Source organism: Sphaeramia orbicularis, chromosome 2 (genome assembly GCF_902148855.1).
Source record: "Sphaeramia orbicularis chromosome 2, fSphaOr1.1, whole genome shotgun sequence".
NCBI lineage: Eukaryota > Metazoa > Chordata > Actinopteri > Kurtiformes > Apogonidae > Sphaeramia > Sphaeramia orbicularis.
In genome coordinates, this window is record NC_043958.1 from 9,837,009 (window position 1) to 9,851,659 (window position 14,651).

The 14,651-nt window shown below is 37.5% G+C and overlaps 2 protein-coding genes across 6 annotated transcripts; one reads left to right on the forward strand and one right to left on the reverse strand.

The window, feature by feature from the left end:
* The first annotated feature begins 3,443 nt into the window (after positions 1-3,443).
* cenpl (centromere protein L) lies at positions 3,444-8,922 on the forward strand. The gene is made up of 5 exons (XM_030155777.1): positions 3,444-3,515; positions 5,213-5,375; positions 5,462-5,713; positions 7,908-8,495; positions 8,590-8,922. The coding sequence occupies exons 1-5, from the start codon at positions 3,496-3,498 to the stop codon at positions 8,662-8,664; spliced, it is 1,098 nt and encodes a 365-aa protein (XP_030011637.1). The 5' UTR covers positions 3,444-3,495; the 3' UTR covers positions 8,665-8,922.
* A 1,138-nt stretch (positions 8,923-10,060) lies between these two features.
* LOC115431159 (FUN14 domain-containing protein 1) lies at positions 10,061-14,214 on the reverse strand. Of its 5 annotated transcripts, none has more exons than XM_030151401.1 (5): positions 14,057-14,214; positions 13,534-13,699; positions 12,925-13,000; positions 11,745-11,879; positions 10,061-11,447 (listed from the first exon to the last, which is right to left on the reverse strand). In XM_030151401.1, the coding sequence occupies exons 1-5, from the start codon at positions 14,079-14,081 to the stop codon at positions 11,370-11,372; spliced, it is 480 nt and encodes a 159-aa protein (XP_030007261.1). In that variant the 5' UTR covers positions 14,082-14,214; the 3' UTR covers positions 10,061-11,369. The 5 variants fall into 5 exon arrangements, with proteins under 5 accessions (XP_030007261.1, XP_030007268.1, XP_030007255.1 ...); XM_030151408.1 differs by having other exon boundaries at positions 11,751-11,879; positions 13,534-13,702; XM_030151395.1 differs by having other exon boundaries at positions 13,534-13,702.
* Positions 14,215-14,651: the final 437 nt, after the last annotated feature.

Sequence of the window (14,651 nt, forward strand, 5' to 3'; positions counted from 1 at the left end):
CCACAAATGCCAGGCTCCTCCCTCAATCGTCCATGAAACTGGTGCGGTCAGAGCCAAAATGGTCCGGTCCAGACGCGGGGCCCACAATGGGACTCTAATGGCGGCAGAGCCAAGATGGCGGCCACCGGGGGGCTGATTTAGGCGCAGTTTCCTAATCTCCTTCCAACGGTTGCATCCAGTGTGTCCCGCGCAAGCGTCGACCATCCAAACCCCATCACCTTACGTCAGCCTTTCCCCCCTCACATCTCCATCACTAAAGCGCACACTTATTCCCAGTAAATTGTCCCTTTTTACTTTAATAACCCAATTCACACTCTTTTGCTATGGGCTGTAGGTGTAACCTTATACTCCAGTTTACAGTATGAGGATGGAAAAGCTCATTTTCCATAAGTCATTCCCAAATTCCCATGGGTGTCATGGGTGGTTCCTCTGCAAAATGAATACATGACAGTATTTTACCCCTTTCACATCCATGTTTTGATTTATTGTTGCAGGATTTATCCATGCACGACACTGAAAATCCTGTCAGATGAGCAATCCCTGTCAAAAGCAGATATTATTATTACTATTGTGTCATAATGTGACAGCTGGTTTGATTTGACTCTCTGCAGGTGGGAATTGGCCTCTGGTGCAGGTGCAGGTACAGGGAGGCAGGTAGGATTCTCTCAGGTGTGGAGGTGTGTCAGTCATGCCCCCTAGAGGTGATGAAAGAAACCCTTATAATGCACTGTGTAGCTTTTAGTATCTTCAAAGGCCAGTACAAATATGAGGAAAAGGCAATACAATTTACCTCTTGATATTTGGTCAAAATGGACAAACTATGTAAAACCTGTAGTTGATGTGAATTGAATATATTGGTTATGTGAGAACATTAACATGATGTACATTTCTGTTTAGGTTAGTGTAAACATAAACACCTTAATGTGTCTTATCTTGTTGGTGAAGAAGAGGAGTAAGCCCTCTCCTCCCGCCCACTTGTTATATTTGTTCTATATTCTCCAAAAAAACTTGGATTAGCAAATCACTCTTCCTTCGCATTTGAGGTGTGGACATTGAATTGCATCCGAAAGGGAAGTTTTGTATGATCTACTTCTCTGCATAAATAAAAAATGGGGGGAAAAAAAAAAAAAATTAAATTCACCTCTTGGTATATCATAATATGAGCTTTAACATTGCTCCAGAGGAGGATTTTGAAATATGAATGAAGAGGTTATTCTTTTGTTTTCCTATTTTTCAGTTGCAACCATTTTAGTGGCAGAATTTCTTTGCCATTAGGTTAGACACTATGCTTCGGAATTAAGTATCATCAGCTGTTGGTTTGTTATCAAATCAATGGATCAAATGGAAAGAAATGTTTGACTTCTACAACTGTACATTTGGTGTCTTGGAAATCCTTGAGTTTTGAGTGAGAATAAACAACAGAACTGATCAGTGTAATTTCCTGTCTTTCTTATTTGTTTACATATTAATGCAGTCAGCCTTGCTTACTTGTAATATCTTGAGTGATTAGATTCTTTTATGGTTTGCAGCTATATATATTTTTTTTCATAAATATATATTATAAGAATATTGATGTATATTTATATAATAAACACTTTTATAATCTTATATGAGCACCATGTGGTTTTTTTTATACATTTTGCAAACAGGAAAAATAGCAGTATAAAGAATAAAATGAATAATGTCAGGAGTTTAGTGATATTTTTTGCTTTTGATGTGCATGTTGACCAGACACATATAAGACGGTATTGTTAGTAACACACATGCTCAAAAGACTGCGCTGTGTTCTTTTCTTTGATGCACAAAAGTAAACTTGCAGACTTGGACGAAACTGAGACAAACTGGTACCACTAGAGTGCACTGTTCTCCTAAGGCACCCTCCGCAGTTTCCATGGTGCTGCATCCCTTCTGCTCACACATGATCTTCAAGCAAGCTCCCCTGATTGGTTGGAGCCCACCAACAGCTACTCATAATCCCATTGGCTGTTGATGTGGTCATCCTGCTATACTGTATGTATGTCTGTGTGGGCTTCGGAACACACAACCACTGAATAAAACAACTGACCATCAGCAAAAAACAGACAAACGCTGTGATTATGTGACTATAAAGAGGAAAGTTAGGTGTGAGTCTATTGAACTGAAGGATGGGAGAAGGAAAAGATTGGAAGGAAAGGCAGTGGGGAACCACCATGGCACAGGAAAAAAAAGAAAGAGCACAGTTTCCATGGTGACAGGGAGGGGAATGGTTTTGGTTGTATGTGAAACCACTCACACATGCATACAAACACTGTACACTGTAATGGAAATATTAATTAACCTAAAACTCCTATTAAACCCTGCTACATAGCTAATGTCAAGCTGAAATATGAAGTTAAGTCCTTACCTTAAAATGCAATAATCAGCTTATTTTTTTCTCTAAAATCAAAACAAATTCCTACAACGTGAGTAATGTTATAACAGTTCCATGTTCAAGTCATCCAAGCTTTTTTTTTTTTTTTTTTTTTTAAATTAGTTTAATTTAGTTTATTGTTTTTTTTTCAGGGACAGTGCACAAATACATTCATCTCAAAGAGAAGAGATGCTTTACTCCAGAGTTAGCTATAAGCTACTTTCCATCTGCTCTCCCTGGGCAAGTGCGCACACAACATAGAACATTTACATTACATGCAATACAAAACTAACTTTAGCACATAATCACAATAGTTAAAAACTTATGTATTTATTTCAATTTCGTGTTTCCTAAAAATGCAATTTCATCATACCTCAATCCTAAAACACAGGTTTGAAAATCATGCTTAAAAAGTCAATTTGTTCTCATTCATCAACCATTAAACATACATTAAAAATATTTACCAATGAAAATATATTTGTTGTACTTGTAGTTCTGTAGTTAGTTGTACTAAGGATACTGGATACTTTGAGTTATTTAATTCGCTATTCTTTACTTTTCCTTTAGAACAAGTAGCAACATCAAAAGATTCACTCAGAACAAAAAGAATAGATTCACTGCAAAAGATGTAAGTAATTTATTTTAAGCAGCAAAACAAACAGTAAGTAAGAAAAACAATTAAAACTTAGATGCCTGGAAGCTGCCAATAATTCCATTTTTTTAATACTCTACCTGTAACTTAATTAATAAATAAAGTAATTATATGTAATTATTGACATATATTGTGCATGGTGGCGATAACTAGTGCATTAAATCAACATTAATAGAGTTTAAACACTTATAATTTAAATGTTTTAATTGTGATAGATGAATATTTTTGTATTAACATGACGAAATTAATTATCTCTACGGGAAAATAACGTATTGGCGGCTCCAGTCCAACAGATGGCAGTAATGAGCTAACAAGCGAGTAAAAACCAGTTTACAAATACGTAGAAGAAGACAGGCTCGCTCTGATTGGCTGATTCTAACTACGTCATCCACTGAAACAGCGCGATGTTTAAATATATTTCCGTTTTCTTTTTGCTTTGGGTGATGCACCAGACATGGAGCAAAAACAAACTAGGTATGACTGTCTGTGTTTTTAAAAACAAGTAATGCCTGTCTTATTTATTTTATTGTGATTCGCGACAGCTTAACAGGCCGTGTTTGGTGGAAGGTTTTGTCATTTGAATCTTTTTTTCGGGCTTGTCCACCGTGTGAATCCGACTTTGACGCAAAGTAACATTGAATAACACTCAGGTTTTAATGGTGCAGGAATTTCACAAGCTATATTTCAGAGCTACAGTGACTGCAAAGACCCTTTTCAAGTCGCTTGTTTCTCTTTTAAACTCGACATAACGGAAACAATTTTAACATTAAGTAACGAGACTGGACATAGAGCAGACATGCATTACCCAGGTCTTCAAAAATTAACAATCTAATCAAAATATACATTTAATTACCCAGACATGCATTTTGCCATGTGCAGAAGAATTCAAAATGCAAATACAAATGACCATACTTGTGGAATTTGGCTGTGTTTACACCACTACAGCAACTGTTGAGACAGTCTGGTGCATTTTACAATAAGATGTATGTTGTTGATTCCAGGATTTTTGATTGAGTAGTTTTCTTTTTTGGGGGTTCTATGTGGTCCTGGTTATATAGCTAACAACAACAGACAACAACCTTGTTAATGCTGATATAACTGAGGAGGAGGCAATCTGTTCCATTAATTCATGACAGAATAATAAGTCTTCTGGTCATAATGGATTTCCTTTTGAATATTTGGAAACATTCTCTAAAAAGTTAATGAACCCTCACTCTAACATGATTAAAGAAGCATTAGGTAGATAATCAAGCTTTACCATACTCTATGGTGGTTCTGTCAATAACATTAGTACCCAAACCTGGTAAAGATGGACATGACCTCTCTGCTTACTGAACTCAGACTACAAGGTTTTTTATCAAAGGTAATTGCGTTGCGTTTGGAGAAAGTCTTCCGCAAAATTTGTTCATGCAGACCAGTCCGGTTTTGTCAAAAGCAGACAAGGAGCAGAAAATATACAAGGACTGTTCCATATCACAGACACTGCACAGAAACACAGATCTAGGGCATGATTTTATCAATGGGTGCTGAGAGGGCATTCGACAGAGTACCCTGGAGGCTAAGAATTTTAGAGATATATTTATTTGATATATTAAAACACTTTTCAATGCACCAAAAGCTCAGATTATATCTGAAGGTATTTATTTTCCAACAGTTTTATTTTATCACAAACTTTATTGATCTCCACCAAACAGACAGATTCAGTTTAACATTTTACGTAGAAGATACCACACTCCTTACAGATTAAACAGTCTTAATGGTGGGGGTTCTGACGTGCCAAACATGTAAAACATCTGTTGGGACTTTTCTACACATGTTTTTGCATTGTCCAGTCCCAGGAGACTCTGTTATCATGACAATTTCTGAAATTTCAAATTTTCATATTGACTCTGACCTTAAAATCTGGATTATGATCTTGATGATGTCATATCCTTGAACATGAAGCATTATAGGAAGTATTTTATCTGAAATCTGTGGAATCCTCTAAAATAAAATACTCCGTAAATGAACTTCTGTTCTACTGCACTCCTGAGAAAATACTATATTTCTGTTCGGGGAAAACCTATAAACTCGAAGTGGGTATGTGCACCCTTTTACAGTGACTATATCTGTGATTAAGTGGAGCTGTGACAACAAATAAACTGTTGTCTTGGTCTGTTCATGATCATCAGTGTGGTGAAGACCCCTCGCAACAGTGATGGAGCTCAGAGGAGCAGTTACCGGCAGTCGTACCGCAGCTATGTAGGAGCCGTTTCACGCCTTGGCTTGACCTCAGCATTGACAGCACGGCGGCTCAACACCAGCAGAAGAGCTCCAAGGGCACACAATATCACTGTGAGTCAACAAAGGCCTTTAGTGTCATGTTTATTTCAGGCAAACGCATTTCCATAATCACTTCCTCTTCTGTCCCCTTTCCAAAGGATAAGGTGAGTCCCGAACACCTGGCCGTACTGGTGAAAAAAGAGTGGCAGCTGTCCTATGTTACTCCACTGTTCCAGTTCAGACACACACAGCTGAAGCGCTATTCCCAGCAGCTTTCAGCTTTTATCGCTGCAGAAAGGCAAGGCGTGGCAGTAGAGGTGGAGGAACCACAACACAGCTTTAAAGCCTCCTTCTCTGTGGTGCATGGGATGGCGGAGGCGGAAGAAGATGCTGAGACCATCCTCATACAGGTGAGCTGTAATGTTTTTTCTTGCATATGTAATTTCATAAGCTGTTTTTAATTGCTTGATTTGTTGGTGTGCATTTTTGGCACAACCGGCAACAGGTGCTAGTATTTTAGAACATTTGACCTAGTGCAAAAAAAAAAAAGAAAGCATATTAACCAATGTTGCTGTTAATCATTGACATATACAAGGCTGCAAAAAATAAAATAGAATAAGTAATCACATTTTTATGTAATATATTGAAAAAAACAACAACTTTTTTGTGCTTTCTGCATAAAAAATGGTTTGTTTGCATTACAAACATGGCTTTTGAAGGGTCCAAAAATATGACAGTTATTGAGTTTGTGGTATTTTTGTTTACAGCTCAAGTTGATGAAATACAAAAAAATTTAAAACAGTTCAAAACAAACTGTATGAAAAAAAAAAGAAAATTATTCCACGACTGCCTACTATGCACACTTTGGCGGGATACTGGAGGGTTAATTCAATAACACATTGTAATGGGTCAAAACATCGTAATGTCCTGTCAGAGAACGAACTTTAATTGACTGCCATTCCAACATTTATTTCAATATAAAGTAGCTCCTTGTTTTGGATCATCCCTTATGGTCCAACTAAAGCAAAAATAATTTAAAAGTAAAAATGTGGGTCATTTAGCAACACTAATCTGTCAAATTGTCTCTAAAATGTCCTGTCAGAGAGATTTTGAATACCGTAGTTTGACCCTAATGTGTTGCTGTAACATAAAATCCAAGTCAAAATGGTCAAAATGTTGAGGTAACACTTCAAACTGACTGGTTTTTAAGAGGTTGGGCTATGCAGTGCTGGTGAAAAGTTTTAGAACACCCCAATTTTCCCTGTTTTAGTCAAATTAAAGCTCTTTCACTGTCCCATTGGCAGACTGTTGATGCTCCTGCTGATGTCAGATAGTGCAGGAGCATCAGGACTCATACCAGCAGATACAAAGACTATTTTTATCCATGAGGAATCACATTACTGAAATATCAAACGAGTCAGAACAGTCCATTTTTATCACTACTGAACTATTCTTGTTTTATTTATTTTTTTATATAATATAATCAATATTCCTTCCTGCTGTAATGGAAGTAATTAAGCTTTGAAACTTGATGCGAATAATTTATACAGTTGTCCTGGCTGTGGTTGATTATTTACAGTGTCTGTCTGTATAAAAGTGGTGCTAGAACTGACTGTGTTACTTCAGTATGGACAATATCACACTGCATAAGGTAATCTATTACTCTGAGAGTGAGACAAAGGAAGAAAGACCACTGTAACTGCCATAACATCTGTATTTTCACTGACTCATCCATCATCAGATCATTTATTAGAGATGAAAAGATAGCATCCATAATCACTTTCTTTTTTTTTTTGATTTTACATTAAACTGATTTATTGAGAATAAACTTTGGGCGCCATTGTTTTAACCCATAAAGACCCAATGATACTTTTGTTGGAGTTGCCAAATGAATATTTCTGTTTAACCTTTTACAACTGAATTGTTAAAATTTCTTATAATATTATCCTCTGTATTTTGGGCTTTTTCTGTGAAAATCTGGTATTTTCCTACATTTAATTCACTGATCATGTAGATGTTCATAAAAGTTCAGAGTAAAGTACAGGGTTATTGTATCAGAAACAGAGAAAACTGAAGAAAATAGTCACTTCTAACACACTTCTAACGCAGGAAGAAGTATGAACTTATTTAATCCTACCCCCCATTGTTTTTACACCTTTATTGCTAGCTTGATACAAGAGTCAAACAATAATATTTTCCTAATTTTAACATCAAACCACGACAAATAGATAATGCAGTAACTGAATTACACCCAACAATATGATCATGGCAGTCCAGTCATACAAACAGACTCAACAATTCAACCATTTTCTTCAGTAATTTCAGCAGATTTATCAGTACAACGTCATCCATACACAAACAGTCCTTATTGTCATTATTTAATACTGTACCTCTCAAGAATCATTTTTTTAATATCTTTTTTTAAACTGAATTATGTTAGATATTTGTTTTATCTCCACACACAATATGAACCTACTCGGACTAAATGTACCAAAGACTAATAAAAGTGGGTTTAGCTAAATATGACCCCTTTAAATTTAACTTGTAGAAAACTGTAGGAACCCTGATAAGAATTTTGTTGCATATTTGTTGCTCCCTCCACAGGTCCATTCAAAGCATCATTTCAGCAGACGGGACGACCCTGAGAAATGTGTGTGGAGCGGGTGGCTGGCCTGCATTAACGGCAGTCCAGAATACATCCGCTCCCTACCCAAGGACTTCATCTGCCTCCCACTTTTTGGCAGCAGTGGAGGCGACCCCCTCACCTCTTCGGTTAAATCCTGGTTCCAGCAGACCTTCGACTGCTGCTTTGGCTCCCTGGAAATCAACCACACAAGTTTACAATGGCTGGGGTCATTATGGACAAACTGCCAACCCGAGTCCAACATCCAGCACCTCAAAATGATTTGGGCTGTACCGGTTGTGCCGCCGCTGCAGATCACGTACACAGTGAACCCTCAGGACGCCTGGGAACTTTGGACCTGCGTGAGGAAAGACGCACAGGTGGAGAAAGAGGGAGAGGAGGAGGAGGAGGAAGAGGAAGAGGGGATTATCGATATTGAGGAGGTGAATATGTTCATGCAGGAGCTGAAGAGTCACTTCTACAGACACTTCAAGCTGGATCTGTCAGCGGGAAACTTGGTCCAGGTCTCAACAGCGCTCGGCTCTGCCAAGACAAGCGGAAGGATTAAGGTACCGTCTCACACGCAGCTGTTCCTCTGGTAAAAGCCGCTGACACCTGAAGGAATTGTGTTTCTAAGTGTCTTTTCATGTCACTCCTTTTCAGATCTCCAACAGCAGATACATGATCTCCACCCTGACACTGCTGACGGAGTGTGCTCTTCTCAAAATGCCCGTTTGAGGACAACGCATCTTTTTTTTACAAATCCAAACTTGTTCCATAAACCCCTTTTGGAAGTGTGAAATCGAATATCTTTTTGACAATATGTCTATTTTTTTTCATATGTCATTTTTGCTTTTCGCTTTTCCACAGTAATAATGTTTGTGGTGTACAACCAAACCCTCTCATGTCTTGTCTCTTTTTGTACATAATGCTCATTATCTACATTTTTGTCCTAGTAAAATACTTAAATTTTTTCAGTGCTGCATAATAAACTGACACTGAATGCAAAATCATCTACTGACAATATTTGTTTGGTTTGTTCTTCGTCTGAATAATTCGTGTAATGTCAAATGAAATATTCTACAGCAATTGCAAAAATATGCCATATTTCATCATCGTCTTAATACAAGTTGTTTTTTGTTGTTCGCTTTTCGTTTTGCTTTTCACTAAGTTAGAGCCACAGTTAAATATTATTTTGACTATCAGATCATTAAAAAATTCTGAGGATGGTACAGAGCCTAGGCTTTAGTACATTCATAACAAATATTAGTTTTTTAGGGAGAAAAGCAGTCACAGAACCTACACTTAACCCATAAAGACCCAGCGCTACTTTTGTCAGTTCCTAAATGAAATTTTCTCTATATCTCACCTTTTCAAAGTGATTTATCACCATTTATTCATATTATACTCTGTATTTTATCAGTATAAATCTGGTAGTTTCCTGTATTTAATTTATTGATCATGTACATGTTCATAAAAGCTCAGGTTAATGTTGAAGATTATAATATGAAAACAGAGAAAACTGCAGAAAAAGTGACTTTTTCAGTCAAATATATCATGAACTGAACATAAACTAAGCATCTCCATCCACTGTCACTGATCAAACTCCATGGGTTTTTACTGGTGAATCAATGTTGTAGAAGATGGGTGTTTCCATGGTAACTATGCAACCTCTGAAGGTCCAAGTGGGTCACATCTGATGACCATGAAAAGACGAATAACTATTTTACGCCAATTATTAACATGTATTGATAGGATTAATGGATCAACAGTGATTAAAAACTTTAGATCAATGTATGGTTTTGGTTGTTGATGGATGTTTGGGTCTTTATTAACTTTGTATTGATTTACTTTAAATTTCAGGTCAGTTTTGGGTACATATTCTTTTTTCATTAGGATTAAAGATAATTTGTATAGAAATGGCCTGAATGTTAAAATTTATGAGCATCCGGGATACAATTACACTTCATATAAATAAAGGATAAATAAAAGATAACCATTATAAATAACTTGTCCCTTTTAAGATACAATAATAAATATTTAATATAAAATAAAGCTAAAGATTTTCACTTGCACTTTAGAGGTCTCCTTGGTCTAGTAATTTTCTACTAAAACACACGTGACCTTTTTATTGTTACTTTCAACAAACTCAAGCAACTTTATTCAAAAAGAAAATAAACACTCAAACAAATTCATACAGTTTAAACAAGACTTAAAAAAATAGAAATAAGGAAATACCAGCTTAACAAAAAAAAACCCAAAAAACAGTTGGACACTCAAGTTCTTTAAAGAAAAACGACATGACTCGTACATTGCACTGGTAGAAAAAGGCAGAAAATTAACATAAGCAACTTGTGATCAGCTTAACTGGACTCTGGTGTGGATGTCCAATTTAGACAAAGTGACGACATACGACTCAGCAGCATCACTGCAGCGTTCCACTGACGTTACCAAATGCACAATGACAATAGCTCAGGCGTGGGAGTCACAATTGGTTCTCCATTATGCTCTTTAATGACAGGACTGGTATCCCTTTTGGCGGCTAGCCTGTGATGGCGGTAATTAGTGTACAGCAGATGCTCATCCTGTCATTAAAGGCCAATGAGGAGCGGAGGATTGTGGGTATAAATGAATACACTGGTATGTAATACTCTTCTGTCAGTGTAAGAAGAAAATATTCACAGATTTAACATTTAGTTGAGTTATGATCATGATATGTGTTGTATATCCTCACAGTGGGAATGTTTTTTCCATCCCTAAGCCAGTGCCATTCTTTAAAAAAATAGTGCTTAAACCCAAACTTCACAGCTACGTTAAAAAAACCATCTAAGCACTAGACTGGGGGATGGCGCTAACTTCCCACTCTGCCGCCATTCATGTTGTTTATATAATATTTATTCTTGTGTAGGTATTTACAGCTCTCACAGGGGGCTGGCTTTGTATTTACAATAGTGCCCACACATTCCAACTTAAACCAATCTGAGATCACCATCCACCAGGCAAATAATTAAGACGGATGGAGCGTTTCAACTCAGATTTGTGTTGAAAAGCCAACAAAAACACGCTACCTTGTGGCAACTTGGCATATTCTGCAATCTGGCAAAAATCCACACGGGGTCCCACATTATTATCTTCACAGTATAGTGTAACTGAGACACTCTGGTTCTATATCACACCCCTCAGACATTCTCCAAAATGCGCAGTCAGTTCTATCAAATGACCCCGGATTGGAGTAAAAAACAGCAGGGGTGTAGGAGAACAAAGTTATACAGTTTATATCACTGTCACAACAGAGCATGCTTAAATGTTGAACAGAAACACCCCCCTATTCCATTCATTACAAAATGATTTAATGACACGGAGAGGTAAACGATAAAGGGGAAAGTGACCTATGTAGTGATGTATTTCACAGTTCCTGGAAGTGGGTAAAGCATATGGCGGTTTTAGGATGCCAAGCCCAGAAAGAAGCCGCCGACAAAGCCACTGGACAAGACGATGTTCCTCTTTATGAAGTCTGTGGCCTGTGAAGGAAGGAAAACAAAAGACAGAGGAAGTTGTGATAAGGTCCAACCAAACCAGCATGATGCATCAGCTCAAGAAAAAGCAGAGTGCAGTGGGAAAACAGCAATACATACATATGGCACAATTGTTTTTATCATTTCTACACTAGAGGGCATTGTTGATTTGTGGATGAAGAATTAATAATCCCCTCCCATAAGCCACAATATGAAGAAACTGCTTTTGGTTGTTTAGTTTTGAGTTACTATCCTATGAATAAAAATGAGTAGAAGCTTTAAAGAAAGCGCAAGCTCTGGTACCTTTACCTCCTCAATGAATGTGTTTATTTCAGGAGCTGCTTTGTTTGCTTTCTTCTTCAGGTGCTTCTTTGCTTTGTTCACGTCTTTCTCCACTTTTTTCCAGTCGACCTGCACGTAGCCGCTGTGATTGGCAATCTGTGGAGGAGGAGTTGTGTAATAATACTGTCTTTTGTGAATTCAACAAAAAACACAAGTATGTAGTGTAATGGTCAGTGGGTAACATTTTATGGTGTGCTACTGGCCTACTGACTGGTTATCTGGGCTTATCAACTCAGTTTTTATGCTGTATTGCATCACTGTTTAAAGGTTTACTATATGTTGAAGTGTGTCAATATCTGTTGAACTAATACCAGGTATATAGGTCCCTCTGCAGAATAAACTCTCCTCATATATGCATCAAAAATGACTGAAAAAGTGGATTAAAAGCCATATTTACCCATCACCGTACAATGTAACCTGGTTTTAAAATGGCATATACACACAACAATACAGCATAAAATCTTTACTAGGATGGAAACTAGACAGTAGAAATATGTCTTTGACATCCTAATGGAAGTCTAATTATAAAGGAGTTGGTCCATGCTAATCAATTTCGTCTTCTTACCAAACCATTCCATGTGTTATAATCTACTCATAAGACAGTATGTTTTTGGAGACAAAATACAAAAAGGTATATTATGGCAAATCTCAATATGGCAAAGTGCAATATACTGCAAAAACAGCTGGAGCAGCAATTTTTTGATAAAAATTAAAAGGTATCATAATGCATCATAGAAAATCAAACAATGTGAAGTATAGAAATCATATTATACACGTGTAAATGAAATACTCAGTTGGTACAGTCCCCAGAGACAAATATCCCAACATAATGATTTGTTTAATTTCAATGAAAATGAAATGCAGAATGACTATTCATTAAAACCATAACTCACAATAATTGTCTAACCAATAATGTGGCTTTTCTGTATATTGTTCAACTGTACAATATAAGTCATTAGATGGTCTAGATTCATGCAAACCAAACTAACACAGAATCCTGCTTTTTTTATTGTTTTTTCCTTGAGAATGGAACCAACTGTGCATCATGGTGACCAGCTGGCCTCTTCAATACTCACTATGTGAAAAGATACACTGATCAGCATTCATAGTGTTGCACAGTAATTAATGCATTAACACTTGCCTGTAGAAGGAGGAACCCTCCACCTACTGCGGTCGCGGCTATTTTCCCAACTCTCTGGAACAGGTAACCAGCACACCTGTAAAATAAGATCCAGATCCTTTACTAAGGTAAAAGTGCTAGTACCACACTCAAAATGCATTAGAAGTCTTACTTGAAAAATTGCCTAATAAAAGTGATCATTATGCTTAAAATGTAATATGCGCTTTACTACAGCATATATGACTGTAGAGTTGATACAACATATCTGTAAGATCATGTGATTAGAGCTGCTGTCCTGTGGAAATCATGGAAAACAGTTGTGATTCCAGTTTTCTGACTATGCATTATCCAAGAGATTCTTGGGTAGGAACAGTTAACCTGTTAGTTTATCACAAACATTCAAAACAAACACATTGACACATGAGTGGGTTTCACTGGACAGGATGGGGGTGAAATATGAAATGTGGATGATGACTTAATGCTCTTAGACAGTGCAATTTTTGAGATGTACTTGCATAGAATGGAAACACTCAAGTCATTTCTACCATACTGGGTGTTTATATTACACCACAGACAATGAAGTGGCATCACAATGTTAAAGGTTAAGTTGTTACTTCCCCCAGGCCTTACCATCCAGTCACCCCACCCATCATGAGCTGCGTGGCCACAGAATACTTCTCAGCAATTGGGCCAGAGTTGCTCCCAAACACCCTGCTCCACCACTGGTGCCTCCGGGCATATTCTGTCAGGTCCACCACCTCGTACACCTCATCTTCACTCTCTGGGTCGTCCTGACCTGCTTTGAATAAAAGATAAAACAATAAGGACGACTGCTGAAGAGACGAATTTCAGAAAACAGCTGAGTGGTGGATGTTCTAACTAGAAAATCACTCACTACTTGACCTCATTTCACCTCATGACAGTTTAGCATTGCTATTTGATGCTATATAAATGACTTGACAAGCTAATGCTAGCTAGCTAGCGTCAAATGGCTACCAAGCCAAAATAATGCTCAATAAATAACACTTTCACCTGTCATTAGTATTTAAGCCTACAAGACATTTTAAAATGAATGTCGCTTGTGTAAAAGTATCAAATTGTGATATTAAAAAGGGCAACAGCGCCAGTATTTCAGCCTAAGACACTCGCTAACCTTCTCTGTGATCCGCCGTCGCCATTTTGGTGAATCGGGTTATGTCACCAGGATGTTGACAATACTTGCCCACGCCCACTACGTGATGCTCTGCCACGTCAGTTAAAATGCTTTGATCTCGGTTGATTGGGGACAGTAATATTGCAACTTTTCCACTAAAATGCTGCAGCTTTTCCCTGCGTGCGATGCAGCTTGTTCAGTACTTTGCAGAGTCCAAACAGGGGCTACAATGTGTGCAAGATGCGGAGCAAATAATGCTGTGCATCGATCGTTCAAGCAGTGATTGAGGGAAAACGGCTGTTATAACCATGTGTCTGTACTTATTAAAAGATAGGAGATGATATTTTACTGTAAGTAAAGTATTATCAATCTGGGAAAGCGAGATAATGCATTCTAATGCGTGACACTGTCAGACATCATTTATCGACAACGTGATTTTAATGCAACACTTCGAAAATAATGGTGGTATAAAGATGAGAGGTTTGCAGAGAAAATATGAATATTGAGGATAAAAGAATGATATAGCAAGGGAGGTCATATGGTGGGATGTCGGCGCTCCCATTGGCTGAAGAGGGAAGAGAGGGCGTGGCTAGGT